We start from the raw sequence: 18,301 nt of genomic DNA, 5'->3' as shown, positions 1-18,301 counted from the left end.
CAGGAGTGGAACCACTGAACTCTCTCATACACTGCTGGTGGGAATATGGAAAAAGCAGAGAGGGATAAAAGTCCTATTTTAGAAACCTGTTTGATAATTATTTTTCAAGATTTTATTTATTTATTCATGAGACACAGAGAGAGGGTACAGACATAGGGAGAGGGAGAAGCAGGCTCCTCGCAGGGAGCCCCATGCAAGACTCAATCCTGGAACACCTGGATCACAACCTGAGCCAAAGGCAGACGCTCAACCACTGAGCCATCCAGATGTTCCTGTCTGATAATTTTTTGAATAAGTTAGCAACATACACCTATAATAGGATCCAGCTAATCCATTCCTAGATATTTAACCAAGAAAAATAAAAGCACACTTGCACAGAGGTTAAGGTATATGAATATTCATAGGTGCTTTATTTGTAATTCCTAAAAAGTACAAACAAATCATATGCACATCAACAGAGGAATTAATAAGTTAATTTTGGTATATCCACAGATTAGATACTATTCATGAACTATTTCTCAAATAATTATACTAAATGAAACAAGTCAGTCCCTCCTTGCCCACGCTAAAAGAATATATACTACATTCCATGTATTTAAAATTTCAGAGAACACAAACTGGGCTGAGGTGTCAAAAAGAAGATCTCTTTTTGCCTGGAGTCTGGGGAGATAGGGCGAGAGGATTAATTACAAAATGGCAAGAAGAAATTTGGAGATTAACGATTATGTTCATTATTTTCACTAGTGGTAGTTTCACAAGTATACTACATCATATGCATATTATTTGAGTATATGTCAAAACTCAGGTTGTGCACTTTATGTTACAGCTTACTGCATGTCAATTACACTTCAATAAAGTTGTTTAAAACACAAAAACTAAAAAAAAAAAAAAACTAAAAAAAAAAACCACAAAAACTTAGGAAAAATTCAGTGAGCTAAAAGATCAAGATTTTTTATAACACTAGGCAAAAAGAGGAAGGGAATAAATGGAAGTTATTGAGACATGGCGACAGAAGCAGAATATCATCAACAGATCTAAAAGAAATTCCATCAGAAAAGGGAAGAGGGGGAAGAATGTTCAAAGAAGTAATGAATTTTGTGTCTAGATTGGAAAAAACTGAAAAATACTGGAAAACATCCAATACCCATACATATACAGGTAAAGTCTCAGAACACCAAAGAGAAAATTTCTTAATGCTTCTAAAAACATGAAATAGGCTGTACCTAAGGTAGACAACTGTAACTGACAAATATCTTGCTGGTCAAAAATGATATATATTCCAAATTGAGGAAAAATGATTGTAAACTAAAAGATCAACGAATTAAATAAACAAAAGGACATCTCCAGACATAAAGGACTCAGAAAATTTACTAACCTCAAATCCTAAGTGAAAGAATTGGTTATGCAATACAAAAAACTGAAGAGCAATAGCAAAATACTGCTAACAATGTAAGTGTCCTCAAACAAAGCAAAGAAGAAATAAAACATAATACATTATGGAAAACTATAAACTAGTTATAAAAGGAATGAAACATTTCAAAAACCTCAAGTGGGGAAAAAGTAATTCAGAATGAAATATAACACATGCTTATATTTAAAACATTCAAAAGAGTTACATTTCTGTAAATACACATGAAATACTTTTTGTTAATGGACCAGAGACTTACAAATCGAATTCATAAATGGTGGTTGCCTCTGAATAAAAAAGGAAGGGATCAGAATTGGGACTGGGGATGTAGTCAAGGAGGATTTGAATTTTAGCTAAACTATCTTAATTCTTTTCTTTTTTTTTTTTTTGAAGAACTTCTATATCTGACTTCAAAAAAAAAAGAGGCGATAGGTGCCAAATTCCAAAACAAGTTAATATATATTTCCATTCTTAAAAGTTTTCTTTAAAAACCTAAGACAGAGGAAAAATATATAAAGCAATAGTAAGCAAAGAAACCAGTAAGACTTACTGGCAACATCTTAAGTGTCAATTTTATTTTCTTTTCCTTATCAGGTCTGAGGAATAATTTACACATAACTTTTATTAATTTCAATTGCACAATCCCAGTGAGTCTTTGACAGTTGCATAATCTGTGAAACCACCACTACTCTAAAGATACAGAACATTTCTATCACTTCCAGAGTCCCTGTGTCCCCCTTTGCAATCCACACACCATTCACCTGGCAGCCAATCATCTCCTGTTATCACTATATTACTTTATATTTTACATAAAATTAAAATTTTAGACTTGTTTAAATTTAAAAACAAATTAAAACTCCAAAAACAATATGGCATGAATTATTTCATAGTAGTCAAATAAGACATTCTCAAAATGAGTTAAAAAAATCCACTAAATACTACTTACAGAAGAAAACCTAAAATTGTAACACATAATGGTTGAAAACAAAGTAGGTCTTGGCTTACAAAAAGAAATCTCAACTGATATTATTACTCTAAGCAATCTAGAATTCAAGTCAAAAAGCATTAATAGAACAAACGTTTCATATTAATAAAAATACATCAAGAAGGACAGAATAGGAACCTTTGTGATGCTAAGTGGCTTAAAATTTAAGTAAAGCAAAATTACAAAATTATCACAATCATACAGAGATTAACATACCTCTCCCAGAAATTCATAAAGAAATAACAAAAAGGACATAAAGTATTTTTTAAAACACAATTAACAGTTACCTAATACATGTAAAACTTTTGTAGTCACCAGGAAATATATACTTTTTACAAACTTGGAACACTATCCCTGAAGGGACCTCAAAAAGTTACAAAAACACAGTAACAAAAGTTAAAAGTTAGAAGAAAAAAAAAATCAAGGTGACATTCTCTAAAACCAAAGTAAATATATTAGAAATTAAAATAAAAATTTAGAAAATGGACATCTAAGTAACTCTTGGATTAAAAACAATGAAACCTGAAATATTCAAAATTTAAAACACTAATATAGTCAGAGCAAAAGGCAAAAGAGAGCCAGGTTTTTAATTCAAGATTAAAACATATTCAAGGCAAAAATAAATTAACAAATTAATTAATTAAAATAAAATTAATTAATTAAAATATTAAAGGGAAGTGGAAGAGATTTAAGATGAAAATAGAAACAAATGCAAAACTATTTAATTTGAGGGACCCTCGGTGGCTGGCTCAGTGGTTGAGCATCTGCCTTCAGCTCAGGGCATGATCCTGGGATCCAGGAATTGAGTTCCGCATCGGGATCCCTGTGAGGAGCCTGCTTCTCCCTCTGCCTGTGTGTCTGCCCCTCTCTCTGGGTCTCTCATGAATAAATAGATAAAATCTTTTTAAAAAATTTAATTTGATCAATAAAACCAGTTTCATTAGCAAACCTGAGAATAGATAAAATATATGACTTTTAGGAAAACAAACATTTCCAAATCAGAAGTTTTTACAAAACCAAAAAAAAAAAAAAAAACAAAAAACAAAAACAGGGCTCTACCCCTAAAACCCATACTATGTCCAAATGGATTTAGTTGGTTCTCCCAATTTTCAAGGAATAGACTCTATAAACTATCCTTTTAGTATGTTCTGTAAGTTACCTAAATGGTTTTTATAAAGCCAGCATATGTGGTACCAAAACTGGACAGACAGTATCCACACAAATTGCACACATGTATTTTATTTTACAAATGCTCACATAGAGCTTACATGTTTGAAATTTGTGGTAACGACACAGGAATAGAGATACAGATCAACAAAATTCAAGAAAAGATCCATAAGATGAAGTTTTACATGAAGAAAGTTGGCAATTCAAATCAGTGAGAAAATAATGGATTATTCAATATATTTTGGGTTAAGTGATTAGGAACAATTCATTAAGATTGTTAAATTTGTGACAATATTTAAAATAAATATTTTGAAATACATGAATTAAGAGACAAAAGAGAGCAAAGACACTAAGTGACCATAAGAAAACTGACCAAACAAAAATATGCATTTACCAGAGACACTGCAAATTAAACCAACCAGGTATCAGCATGCCATCAAACTGGCAAAAAATTTAAAATAGTGATAAAATCCAATGCTCAGAAAGTCAAAGGGAAACCAGTACTTTATCCTTTGCTGGTGGGAATATAAATTGGTACAGCTTTTTTTAGAGGACAGTCTATTAATATAAAAATAAGCACACACTATAAAGTGGTAATTCAGTTTCTCAGGATTTACCTTAAAATAGTAGCACACACACATCAGCAATTTCCAGGAGAAAAATTGGAAACAATCTAAATATTTATAACAAAATATATGTATATCTTGGATACATAGCTCTACACTATGGATTATGTAAAATAATTCAAAGGAATGAGAAATACACACTGACATGGAAACACAGGACACAATAAGTGGGGTGGAGGGGAGGCAAGTTTTAGAACACACATTTTTCCTATTACACATGTAAAAGAAAATTGCTTATTCCTACATATTCTATATATGCCATATACACATTTAATTATACACATATATGCATATATAAATGCACTGAAATAGGAATGGCAAGAAAACTGATTTAAGGGATCCCTGGGTGGCACAGCGGTTTGGTGCCTGCCTTTGGCCCAGGGCGCGATCCTGGAGACCTGGGATCAAATCCCACATCGGGCTGCCGGTGCATGGAGCCTGCTTCTCCCTCTGCCTATGTCTCTGCCTCTCTCTCTCTCTCTCTATCATAAATAAATAAAAATTAAAAAAAAAAAAAGAAAAGAAAACTGATTTAAAAAAAACCCCATTTTTTGTAAGAAAGATTCCACAACTGGTGGAAGGCAATCAAGAGAAATATCTACATAATCTACATATATTCATGTATTTTGTCAGAGCACTTGGGTGGTTCAGGTGATAGAGCATATGACTATTTTTTTTTAATTTTTATTTATTGATGATAGTCACACACACACACACACACAGAGAGAGGCAGAGACACAGGCAGAGGGAGAAGCAGGCTCCATGCACCGGGAACCCGATGTGGGACTCAATCCCGGGTCTCCAGGATCGCACCCTGGGCCAAAGGCAGGCGCCAAACCGCTGCGCCACACAGGGATCCCTAGCATATGACTATTTAAGCTCAGGTCATGATCTCAGGATTGTGAGATAGAGCCCTGAGTTGGGCTCCATGCTCAGCATGGAGTCTGCTTGTTCCTATCCATATGTTCCCCAGCCCCCTCAAGCACGCCCTCTCTCAAATAAATCTTTTTTAAAAATCTTTTTTCTAAAAAAAAAAAAAAAAAGTGCTCTCCAGTATTCAGTTAGCAATGTTTATAGATACACAGAAAGGTGGAATGTCAATGAACATCCACAAACCCACCCAGATTCTACAGTTAACATTCTACTATATCTCATATCTATTCACTCTTTTTTTAATGCATTTCAAGTTCCCAATGTCAGTATGTATACGTCACCCCTAAACACTTCATCATGCATATTAACCAAAATTGAAGAAAAAAATCACCTTCAATGAAATACACAAACCTCTAATGTGCCATTAAATGGGTTTTGACAATCACACCCAAAAAAATAAACCAATTAAAAAAATGGGCAAGAGACATGAACAGACATTTTTCCAAAGAAGACATACAGATAGCCAAGACACATGAAAAGATGCTCAACGTTACATATCAGGAAATGCAAATCAAAACTACAATGAGGTTATCATGTCACGCCTATCAGAATGGCTAAATCAACAACACAAGGAACAATAGTTGTTGGCAAAGATGTGGATGGAGAAAGGAGAACCCTCTTGCACTGTTGGTGGGAATGCAAACTGGTGCAGCCACTCTGGAAGACAGTATGGAAGTTCCTCAAAAAGATAAAAAACAGAACTACCGGGGTGACTGGCTGGCTGAATCTATGGAGCATGTGACTCACGATCTCAGAGTTGTGAGTTCGAGCTCCACATTGCTGGGCATAGAAATTACTTAAAAATAAAATCTTAAAAAAAAGAAAAAATAGAACTACCCTATGACTTGGCAATAATTCAAAGGTATACATGCATTCCGATGTTTATCCACAATAGCCAAATCACGGAAACAGCCCAAGTGTCCAATGATTGCCAAATGGATAAAGGAGATATGGTGTGCATGCATGCATGCATACACATACAAACAATGGCCTATTAGCCATAAAAAAAGAATGAAATCTTGCTATTTGCAACGACATGGATGGAGCTAGAGAGTATTTCGCTAAGTGAAATAAGTCAGTCAAAGACAAACACCAGGTACACCTTGGTGGCTCAGCAGTTGAATGCCTGCCTTCGGCTCAGGGTGTGATCCTGGAGTTCCGGGATTGAGTCCCACATCGGGCTTCCTGCATGGAGCCTCCTTCTTTCTCTCTCTCCCTTTGTCTCTGCCTATCTCTCATGAATAAATAAAGTCTTCAAAAATTAAATAAATAAATAAATAAATAAATAAATAAATAAATAAAGACATGCCATATAATCTCACTCATATGTGGAATTTTTTTTTCATATGTGGAATTTAAGAGACAAAACAAAGGAGCAAAGGGAATAAAGAAAGAGACAAACCAAATTTCTTGACTATAGAGAACAAATTGATAGTTACCAGAGGGGAGGTGGGCAGGGGGATGGGTGAATAGGTGATGGAGATTTAGGAGTACACTTGTTATGAGCATAGGGTGATGTATGGAAGTGCTGAATCACTAAACTGTATACACCAGAAACTAATATTACACTGTGTGTCAACTAAAATTTAAAAACTTGAAAGAAAAAAAAAAGGGTTTTGACAAATGCATTCTATAAGATCTAAGCCCCTAGCAGGAGGCAAAACATTATACCACCCTACTGAGTTCTCTGGTGCCCCTTCCCAATCCCCATGACCACCAGCTTAGCGGCAAACACCATTCTGGGCTTTTTTTCTAGCACTAATAAGTGTTGCTTGTTTTAGAATTCATATAAATGAAATCCTATTGTGTTCTGTTAGGTAAAGCTTCTTTCCTGCTCAGCCTAATTGTGAAATTCACCCATGTTCTTTTTTTCCATAGTTTGTTCCTTTTTACTGTGGAGTAGTATTCCACTGTTTGGACATACCAGTTTGTTGACCTAGTCTCCTGATGGCTGTTTCCAGTTTGGAGCTATTATGAATATTCTTGTACAAGTATTTTTTGTGAATATGTTTTCATTTCTCTTGGGTAAACACCTAGGAGTAGAACTGCTGGGTCATGGGATAGGAGTATATTTACTTTTATAAAAAACTACCAGAGCTTTATCCAAAGTGGATATACCATGTATTATTGTTAACAGTGGTTACCCTGGAAAGAAGCTGAAGAGGACAGTGGACTTACTAATTATTCACATCTGTACTGTAAAAATTCAAACAATAGTGTTAACTTTCATTATGTGAAAAGAACAAAGCCAAGAGTGTACATCTTATTTAAGACCAGTTTAGGGACGCCCGGGTGGCTCAGTGGTTTAGCACCTGCCTTCGGCCCAGAGCGTGATCCTGGAGACCCGGGATCAAGTCCCACATCAGGTTCCCTGCATGGAGCCTGCTTCTCCCTGTGTCTCTGCCTCTCTGTCTGTGTCTCTCATGAATAAATAAAATCTTAAAAAAACAAAACAAAACAAAACAAAACACACCAGTTTAGATTTCCTGAGTCAGCCTACATGGACACAAACTTCTTTTCTAAAGAGGTCAGCAAACCACAGTAGCAGTTTTTGTAAATAAAATACTCTGAAATATAGCTAGGTCCATTAGTTTACAAATTTCTAGTGCCACTTTCAAGCTATAATACCTGAGTTGAGTAGTTACAACAGACACCAGATGACTAGCAAAGTCTAAAGGATTATCTGGTCCTTAAAGAAAAAGCTCGCCGCCTGTTGTCCTGAAGTGTTTATATAGACTTTTTTTTTTTCCATTCCAAAGTGACATTTAGAAACTGTCTTATACAACTTTTCTCCTACAGAAGAAACTAAAACTAAGAGACTTTAAAAATGAGTTATCTAAGCTTAGCTGATGTGTGGAATGAGAAATCAGGTCTATATTCTGAGTGAGTCCTTGTCTGGTCATCTCAGGATATTGGTACACTTCTAAAAGTCATGCAGTAAAAGAAATATATATATATATATATATGCCCACAGGCTCATTTATACTATGGTACCCTCTCCGGAAACTTCAAAATGAGTTAGTTTAGTGGGGCAGAATCATGGTAAGGTAAGGGGAATTATGCCTTTACATACAAGTATCTCCACAGGGTGGGGGTGACTGGGTGATGGGCACTGAGGGGGCACTTGATGGGATGAGCACTGGGTGTTATTCTATATGTTGGTAAATTGAACACCAATAAAAAATAAATTTACACTAAAAAAAAAAAGTTATCTCCACAAATAAGACTTTCACAGTGTGAAACTATACTAACCCACAATATTCTCACCTTTAGCCTAAGGAATAGGTGAATCACAAGCTGAAACTGATTAAATGACAGTATGTGCGAAAGAAAGAAAGAAAGAAAGAACGAAAGAAAGAAAGAAAAAAGGTGCTCTTACTATGTGTTAGATACTACAGGGATATGCAAATATAAATCCTGATTTGTGAGAACATCTAGTTAGTAGGAGCACTGTACATAAACAACAATTCAGGATACAATGTTTCAAATGTTATAGGAAATAAATGTGGTATTATTTTCACCTGGGCGTATCAGAGAATGCATAGGACAGCTGACACTCAAAGGTAGGTCTCTAAAGTAGGGAAGAATTTATGATGTAGGGATGAAGGACACGGGGGAGGGAATGAGCAGAGCATTCCAGATACACCCATTTTGGCTATGACATGTGGTATATGGGGAGTAAGGTGGGAAATGACAGGTTATAAGATTGGAAACTTAGTTCTAAATCAATATATATAATAAGCCTGGAATGCCAGCTGTTTGGAATTTAAGCCATCTGAAAGCAGTAGGAATCCAAACATAATTTTGGGTATGAGAAGTAGCATGATCAAAGCTGTAGCCCTAAAAATAACCTGAAAGAAGTGAAGTTACACCACTTTAGGTCACGATGATTCCAAATGATTCCCTGGATCTTTCTGGGGATACCTCAGGCATTAAGAGTTCAATTTCCCCAAAGTGAACAACACTACAACTTTTTTTGTAAACAGTAGGTAAAAACTGGAAAGCCAGTGGTCTTGGAACAACTATGGAAAAGTTACAAAAGCTCTTAATCTGGTGCTTTACATTTTTAATCAGAGAATTTTTAAGAAAAGGCACTACCAGACCCTGATACAGTGGGTCCAGGGCTGATGGGGGTTTAAGAACTAAGAAATTTGAAACAGGTGGTGAGTATTGTTAAGCTATGAAAAGTGAACACCCTGAACTCCTTCTGAACATAGGTTTTCAAAAGATAATGGGGTGGGGGGAGCAAGGAAGGAGTAGAGCAGAGAAAATTAATTCCTGATTAACCACAGTAGTGGCAAGCAATGAGGGTGTGGGGGTCACAGATTTAAGAGATGTTACGGAAGTAGAACTGGGAAGACAGAAAAGATAGTGACCTCTGTTTTCAAAAACTGCTAATATAGGAGCAACTCAGAACTTCAGTAGAGGAAGGGGAGAAAACTGTTTGCCATAATATATACTATATATATATATAGTAGTTTAGTTACAGAGCTGGTCAAGACATTGAAGCCTTTCCCTCTCAGGTTCATGGGATTTCAGGAAGCAACTAAATCTGAGATGGGTGTTAACCAAGAAGTAAAATGAGTGATCTCTGCGATTGTTTTATGAGATTGCCAGGAAGAAGATGAGAAAAAAAGGCCAAAGACAGCACCTGGGAAATACACATTTAGGAAATGAGACAAGGAAAAACAGACAAGGAATCAGGAAAAAAAATTATTAGGTTTTGGACGAAGAGTGGTAGTAGTAAGGGTACATAAAGGGCCACTATTTATAGGCCAGAACCTGCCAAAGTGCCTTATGCCTTGGACAAGGGTCAGCCCCAAAATCATACCTTATGATGGCACTGACAAAATACTAAGTAAAAGTTACAAATAAGAGGCAGTCTACAACCAACTGTTATAAAGTTTGAACAGATATGTGGGAGGCTAAGTTAGAGAATCCTTTTCAGAAACAATATTAGTAAAGCACCCTGCAGGGCAGAGAATGACACTGTTAAATAAATGCCCATTAAATTTCAAAGAGGTTAAAAAATAAAACAAACCTTTAAGCAGGTCTCAAAAGAGCAGTATAAGGAGCTGAATAGAGCAATAAAGCAGAAAGCAGGAGACCTGGATAATAATCCTGTTTCTGTTAACCTAATCAGATGCACCACTTAGGTAGGCATGCCACAAACTCAGCTGAATCTCCAAAGAGAAAGTTAACTGGAAGCTTCCTCTTAACACTGGATTTCCATGAAACTCAGAGTGCTATTAAAAAAATGGGGCAGGATGCCCAAATATTGGGGAACCCTTACACTATGATATGCCAATACCATCAAAGACATTTTTTTTAATGTTGCAAAAAGACTAATTACGTGGACACATTTCATTAATAGTGCTCATTCATTCTACCTATTATTACCTTCCTAAGTACTGAGCAACAGGCTCAGAGTTAGAGAATCAGAGAATCAAAGCTGAGTGAATAAGAAACTTATATACTACTACAAAAAAAAATCATTAAATTCTATAAAAAAAACCTTATGGGATATACAGGAGCACTTGACACAGTCTAAAGGCAAAGAAGGGTTCAAAGATACTTATCAGAGATCAGATATATTTATCAGAGCTGACATCTGAGTACCTAAGCCAAGGTGAAGGAAAGACTCAGAAGAAATAGGCCCAGAAGGGGTAAAGAATGGTAGAAGAGATAACAATGGAGATTTACATGAAGAGGTGTGTGAAACACTTCACAGTTCTATGAAACATCCAATTGAAGATCTCTGTCAGACTATATTAACACTAATATTAATATAAAAAGCCATAACAACTACACACACAGATCAGGGAGTCTCAGCATAGAAAAAATAACTAAAGACACCAGAACACATAAATTCTAGCAGGAAGTATGGACAGTCCCCACAGAGGTGATGGAGAGGGCCAAGGTTATCCCTAACACAAAACCGTTCCCCCTTTAAGTGATAAAATTAGGTTATCTAACTGTAGATTTAAAAATTTTATTTATACATTAAAAAAAAATCGATACACAAAAAGGAAATAAGACTACTGAAATGCTGGGATGCCTGAGTGGCCCAGTGGTTGAGCACCTGCCTTTAGCTCAGGGCATGATCTCAGGGTCCCAGGATCAAGTCCTGCCTCAGGCTCCCCACCATCAGGCTCTTCTCAGGGAGCCTGCTTCTCCCTCTGCTTATGTCTCTGTATCTCTCATGAATAAATAAAATCTTAAAAAAAAAAAACTATTATGATGTTAACAGTGGTTATGCTAAGTGGTTAAAGATTACAAATATTACAAATAATTTTACTTCAAAATCAATGCAATGAATGCATAATTAGAAAATAATAACTTTATCTTTCAGAGTTAAATTTTTTTTTCGGGGGCCTCATAGCTCAGTCGGTCAAGCATTTGTCTTTGGCTCAGGTCATGATTCCAGGGTCCTGGGATGGAGCCGGGCATTGGCATCCCTACTCAGTAGGGAGTGTTTCTCCTGCTCCCTTCCTCACTTGCTCTCTTCCCTGACTCATGCTCTCTCTCTCAAATAAATAAAATCTTTTTAAAAAATAAATTATTTTAAAAATATATTAAAAATGTCTTTTGTGCTCCTTCCATTACAGTGTGAAATGGTCCTTAATTAAACATGACCAATCATGGCAATATTGCTACTAAAGATAGGCAGGTTTTCAAACTCTTTTAATACAACTAATTTAATTCTACAGATATAAATCAGAAAGTCAATTTCAAAGAATCAAAATATTTTGGGGGTAGAGGAAGGTTGCTTTTTAACAACAGTAAAGCACATACTACCATAATGAAAACATCTAGAACATAACACACAAACTTACCCCGTCCCCTCCCTTCTACTACCAGTCCAGGAAGTGCTTGCTGTCTCCTGCTGGGTGATGGCTCAGTATGCCTCTGCTGCTGGCGCTGCCACACCCACCACTGACCTTCATTTATAGCCTGCACACAGGGTAAGGCAAGTCCTGTTACTTTCCCAACAGTGCACATTTTTGTAAAGTTTCTTTAATGTCACACTCCACAGGACAAAGAACAACATCTTACAAAACTATGTGATACTGGGAAAATAAACACACTTGCCTTCTCCCCTACAGTCAAACACCCAAGATGGGATGGAGTCTGATCTCCAAGGCATTTACTGAGGCATGACCCAGAATGGGAGCAGGTGACTGAGAAAATGGCACTTCATGGATCTATAATAAAAGAAAAGGTACATGAACAAAATGTAGGTGTTAACAGTTTTGGTCCAGAATCCTGACTATGCTGGGAAATCAGCAACTCCAGTATTAGGTTAATATAAATATAAAGCATCTATTAACAGGTAGCCTTAAGATAATGAACTCCAAAGAAGCCCACAGCAGATGTCATTAAATGACATCAAGTCATAGCATAGTTAAAAAACAAAACAAAACAGGGATGCCTGGGTGGCTCAGCAGTTAAGCATCTGCCTTTGGCCAAGGGTGTGATTCCGGAGTCCTGGGATCGAGTCCCACATCAGGCTCCCTGCATGGAGCCTGCTTCTCCCTCTGCCTGTGCCTCTGCCTCTCTGTGTCTCTCATGAATAAATAAATAAAATCTTTAAAACAAACCAAAAACCACTCTGGCCTTGGAGGTAGTCTAAAGGCCAAGGATTCTATTGTTGAGTACATCTGGACAAATCAGACCTATGAGTTCAATTTTCTCATCTATGAAACAAGGCTAGATTAGTGGCTTTCAAACTTTTTTTTGACTGTGAGCCACAATAAGAAACACATTTTATATCGAGGTAACTGTATATGCAAAATACAGAAAAGCTTCATGGAACATGTTTCCTTAGAATAAACAAATTAGGTAGAATAAAATGGTATTTTTTACTATTCTATTTCATTATTCTTAAAAATGTTAATTGCAACACATGATCCATCACTTACAGTATAAATAGCAGATGATCACTAAGCTTTCATTTTAATTGTATTCAACGCATTTAGGTTAAATATTGGCAGCATAAGCCACAAGATTGTAAATTTTCTTTGTTCTGTGTTTTCATGCATAGCAACTACTTACTCCTGATGTGTCCTTACTGTTCAGCCTAAGAAACCAACTCTAGGTACACTCTGATCACCTACATAGTGTACTTTACTGTAGAAGATGGTTGTGAAAATCAAATGAGGTGACTTTAAGTATGTGAGCATTTTGAAATTGCCAAACATACAAGAAGCTACTGAAAAGCTTTTATATAGGGGTCCATGGCTGGCTCAGTGGGTACAGTGTACATGCAACTCATGATCTCGGGGTTGTGGGTTCAAGGCCCATGCTGGGTATAGATTACTTAAAAAGATGAAATCTTAAAAAAAACAAATCTTTTACATAGTCATTTCAAATGAGGCAATGTGGTGTAACCTGCAGTATTTTCACTTTATCCCAAGTGTACATGGTAAAACTGCTTTTTAAATGTGTGCTTTTAGGGGCACCTGGGTGGCTCAGTTAAACTTCCAGCTGTTGATTTCGACTCAGGTCATGGTCTCAGGGTGGTGGGATCTAGTCCTGCATCCAGGCTCTACTCTGGGCATGGAGCCTGCTTTAGATTCTCTCTCTCTCCCTCTACTCCTAAAAAAAAAAGTATATGTTTTTAATATAATCCCATGCACTAGTGAGGAACTTCAGATTAAATGGAACAAATGTACTGAAGACTTGAATGTAAAAATAAAATTAGGAAACATCTTAAATGAATGTCTTTATAAAATCCTTAGGGTAGAGAAGGCTTTTTTCCTACACACCAGGAGACACAGCAACTTTATCAAGGTCAAAATAATAATAATAATAATAATAATCTCCCTCATTCAAATTCAAAAGCAACTAGAAAAAAATTGCAAATGAGTTTCAAAAAAACCCCAAAACAAAAAAAAACACTGCAATACACTTCCAAAACGTAAAGAGTACACGTATTAATGCACAACCTAGAAATTCCACTAGTAGAAACATATCTCAAGAAATAAATTTGCAAAAACATATGCTCAAGGTTGAAGGGACTAGGAGGAGAGAGCAGTACATAAAGTATGTACTGGTTAAAAAAAATCAGGAGTTACTCATATTTCCCTGGGTATCTCCCATGCATACATAAGCTATACATCTTTAATAATAAACACATTGTTTTAAAAAATTATAGTACATGGAACTATAAAACAGACCATTAGCCAGCCATTAAAAATGACGATATAGATCTTTATTAAAATGGAAGGTACCCACAACATCGGGGCACCTAGGTGGCTCAGTCGGCTGAGCCATCGACTTAGTTTTGGCTCAGGTCAAGATCTCAAGGGTCTTGGGGTCGAGCCCCCAGGTTCAGGCACTCCATGGGGGTGTCTGCTTGAAAGATTCTCTCTCCCTCTGCCCCTCCTCCAGCTCTCTAAAATAAATCTGAAAAAAAACAAAAACAAAACAACCCGACAACAAACACTATACAGCAACACTTACTGTATGATCTCTTTTCATAAAGAATAAATAAAAACTAACATTATACCCTTCTAAGTCTGCCCAGATATACACCGAAATATTAATAGTGGGTATCTCTGTAATGAGGAAATCAGGCAATGCCTTTCTGAGAATTAGAAAATACCCCCTTCTCCAGGCAGACTCCCCACACTTGAGGGCACACAGCCTGGAGGGCAGAGTATGGACTTCAGCCTCTACACACCTCGCCCGTACATATCCTTGGAGCAATGCCCTTGATGTTGGGCTGGGGTTATGGATAATTTATGCCGTTTCACACTGGTTTACTACTATTCCAATAAACTCAGAAATGTACTATTTGTTGATAAGAATAACATTTATCTTCAATTTTGCAAAAAAGGTCTTGCCTCAATCCTTCTAAAATAAATCCCAACTTCGCTTGTAGTACCGTAGCCCTTATATAAGGCCTACGCTTCGGTAACTTGTGCATATTTACTTAAGTGGATATACCCAATAAAAATCTCAACCTCGACATCATATAAACACAAAGGTTAGATAAGAAGCACTATCTGCAGTAAGAAATGTCATTCCAACAAAAAATGAAGGTACTGATTACTGGCAATAAGGCACACTAAGTTAGGTAGTCTACAAAAATCCCTCTCCACCACTCAAAAAATTCCTTCGGCAAAAAGGTAGCACATTCTAGAAGCTATAACTTGACCATCCCCCCCACCCCATTTAACTCCAGATGCAAGATTTATTTCCTCTTCACATTAGTGGATTCCCAAAAGGCAGCTATCTAAATACAAATCCTGAGTGTGTGTTAGGCAAGGCATCTGTAAAATAATAAAACCGCTGGACTAGGATTAAAGAGCAACTGGGTTCTTTTCTTGGCTCTCCGGAATATGTAATTTCACACAAGGCAAAATCACAACCTCTCTAGATCTCATTTTTCCTCATCTCTAAACCGGGGGTGGTGGTGGGGGTGGTGGTGTGTGTGCTAGAAAACCTCCAAGGCCCCTTTCAGTTAGTGACTTTATTTATTTATTTTTAAAGATTTTTTTTTTTTTAACTTATTCATTCATGAGACACAGAGAGAGAGAGACAGAGGCAGAGACACAGGCAGAGGGAGAAGCAGGCTCCATGAAGGGAGCTCGACATGGGACTCGATCCCGGGTCTCCAGGATCACGCCCCGGGGCCGAAGGCGGCGCCAAACCGCTGAGCCACCCGTGCTGCCCCTCAGCTAGTGACTTTAAGTCGACTTTCCATTCCAGAGGAGCCGATTTCAGTCAGTAGCAAGTTTATTTTCTGAGTCATACCTAATTTACTCTCTTCATGCTTCTCTTTAAAATGTCCTGCCCAAATAGTTCTCCCACTCTAGAAATTCATTCTCACTGGGGGGGGGGGGGAGGTCAAGACCCACTAACAAAGTGTTCTTCAAAAGGCGCACACGCGCACACACGCACACACACACACAAAGTCCTCATCCAGTCATTAATACAATTTTTCTGAAGAAAAAAAAAAAAGAGGGGGGGCACCCTAAAGCAGTACTACATTGGCGGATAGTTTAAATATTTCTTTTAAAACAAAAGAACTCCTACACAGAAAAACCAACATACACAACAACCATCACGTGTTTTGAAGGCACAAAAATTGTGCCACTCGGGATTCACTGCCCCCCCCCCGCCCCCCAAAGCCGCCTATTTGCTGGGAAGAAAACGTCAGTAAACCAAGAAGGAATCAGGCAGGAACCAACCTTTCCTTAAGGGTCTCTCCTCGGTCCAAATTCAAGCGCATTTTCGCGTGCCCGGCGCTCGGTGAGGACCTGGCCGCGGCACACCCGTGCGACCCACACACCTACGCTCCCTCGCACTCTTCCGACAGGGGCGGCAGCGCGGACGAGTCGCAAGAGAGCGGAGAGAGTGGAAATTTCCTCTCCCCGGGCGTGAGGCAGGGTCGGCCTCCCGGAGCCTCCCCGAGCGCCGCCGCCGCCGCCGCCGCCGCCGCCTGGGCCTGTCCCGGACGGCGCGCTCCGTACAAAGGGAGGCCCGGCCGCCCGGCCCCGTACGCTGGCCCCGTACGCTCGGGGCCCCGCTGCGCGCAGGGAGGCCGCGGCAGCACGTGCGCCGCGCTCCGGGCCGCGAGGAAGGAACCGGCGCGGCCCGGCGGGGGCCGCCTGCGGGCCGGGCTGCGTCGGGAGCGAGCGGCGGCCCGCCCGCCTCGCTAGGAATGAATGGGGCCGCGCGGCCCGCCCTCCGCCGCCGCCCCTCGGGCCCCCGCGCGCGCCGAGCCGCCTCCCGCCTCTCCCCTCCCGCCCCGGCCCCGCCCGGCCGCCGCCCGCTCACCCCAGCTCTTGGCGGTGCGCCCCAGGAACTCTCCGGTGGTCGGGTTGTAGATGAAGAGCTTCCACTCGGCGAGGCTCTGGTTGAAGGACTTCTTCTCCTTCTTCGTCATGGTGTGTGCGCGGACGGCGAGGGGAGCGGCGGCCGCGCGGGCGGAGGCGGCGAGGAGCGCGGAGGCGCGTCCCGGCTCAGGCGGCGGCAAGCGGGCGGCCGAGGACACCTCCTCGCTGCGGTGCGCCCTCGAGCCGACTGCGCCGCGCGAGCCCGGCGGCCGCTCGGGCCGCGGGAGCCTGACGTCTCCGCGCGCCGCAGCCAATCCGCGCGCCGCTCGGCCCGCGCCGCCGTCGCCGCCGCCGCTGCCTCCCGCCCGCCGCCCGGCGCGGCCCGTTTCGGCGAGGAAGCTCCGCCCCCCGCGCCGCGGCCCCGCCCCCCGCGCCGCGGCCCCGCCCCCTCGCGCCCCGCCCCCCCGCCCCCCGCCCGGCTCTGGGGACGGCCGTGGGGGTGCCGCCCGGGGTCCCTGTGCCCTGGTCCCGGGAAGCAGAAACCATACATGGCAACTTCAAAAAAAAAAAAAAAAATGACGAGGGCTCAGTACGGAAATGTATGATGACAAACCGAAGGTGGGCGTCCGGGATCCCTGGGTGGCGCAGCGGTTTGGCGCCTGCCTTTGGCCCGGGATCGAATCCCACGTCAGGCTCCCGGTGCATGGAGCCTGCTTCTCCCTCTGCCTGTGTCTCTGCCTCTCTGTCTCTCTCTATGACTATCGTAAATTAAAAAAAAAAAAAAAAAGATCAAAGGTGGGCGTCCCTGACCCGCAGGTTCCTCGGGAGGCGGAGGGGGGGAGGAGGAGGAGGAGTCGGGAGATGCTGTGGGCCACCCGGCCGGGAGAACGCGGAAACCACGGCGGCGGCCCGAGTCGTCCCGGCGGAGCAGGGGACTTGAGCACGCTGTGCCCGGGCCCCCGCCCCCGCCCCGCCCCGCCCCCGCCCCGGGCTCTGTGACGTGACCGGGAGGCTGCGGGGCCCCGTGGAGCCCACACCCCGCTGCTCGCACAAGTGTCCTTACTTGGCCCTTTTCAGGGATTGAACCGGGAGCCGCAGGTCGATGGCAAGAAATGTCATCCTAAGGCTTGTCGGTGTTCAGTGATCAGAGCAGGACTTTCTCCAGATTCGGTTGAATTTGTCAAGGAAATCGATAGACGGTGCTTTCCTGAGCGTCCCGTCCACTCTTTAAGACCTGCTTATTTCCGAGGCCGGGTCTGCAGGAGAATCAGTTCTGGGTGGAGTGTGGATCCCTACATGAAGTTCCCGGCTTCTCCTGGTCGCCGGAGCCGCGGATGCTCCCCGAGGTCGGAGCTGAGCGTGCAGTCCACGTCTGTCTACACGAGGTGGAGCTGAG

At 40.7% G+C, this 18,301-nt stretch overlaps 1 protein-coding gene across 1 annotated transcript in view; it reads right to left on the bottom strand.

The window, feature by feature from the left end:
- Positions 1 to 17,242, bottom strand: part of ATP1B3 (ATPase Na+/K+ transporting subunit beta 3) — a 44,328-nt gene extending 27,086 nt beyond the window's left edge. The window contains exon 1 of the mRNA XM_055321505.1: positions 16,907 to 17,242. Coding sequence (XP_055177480.1) covers positions 16,907 to 17,015 — 109 coding nt within the window. The 5' untranslated portion in view covers positions 17,016 to 17,242. The remainder of the gene's footprint in view (positions 1 to 16,906) is intronic.
- Positions 17,243 to 18,301: the final 1,059 nt, after the last annotated feature.

Source organism: Nyctereutes procyonoides, unplaced genomic scaffold (genome assembly GCF_905146905.1).
Source record: "Nyctereutes procyonoides isolate TBG_1078 unplaced genomic scaffold, NYPRO_anot_genome, whole genome shotgun sequence".
Lineage (NCBI taxonomy): Eukaryota > Metazoa > Chordata > Mammalia > Carnivora > Canidae > Nyctereutes > Nyctereutes procyonoides.
Note: the sequence above shows the minus strand (reverse complement) of the source record. Positions and strands in the feature narration are given on the sequence as shown.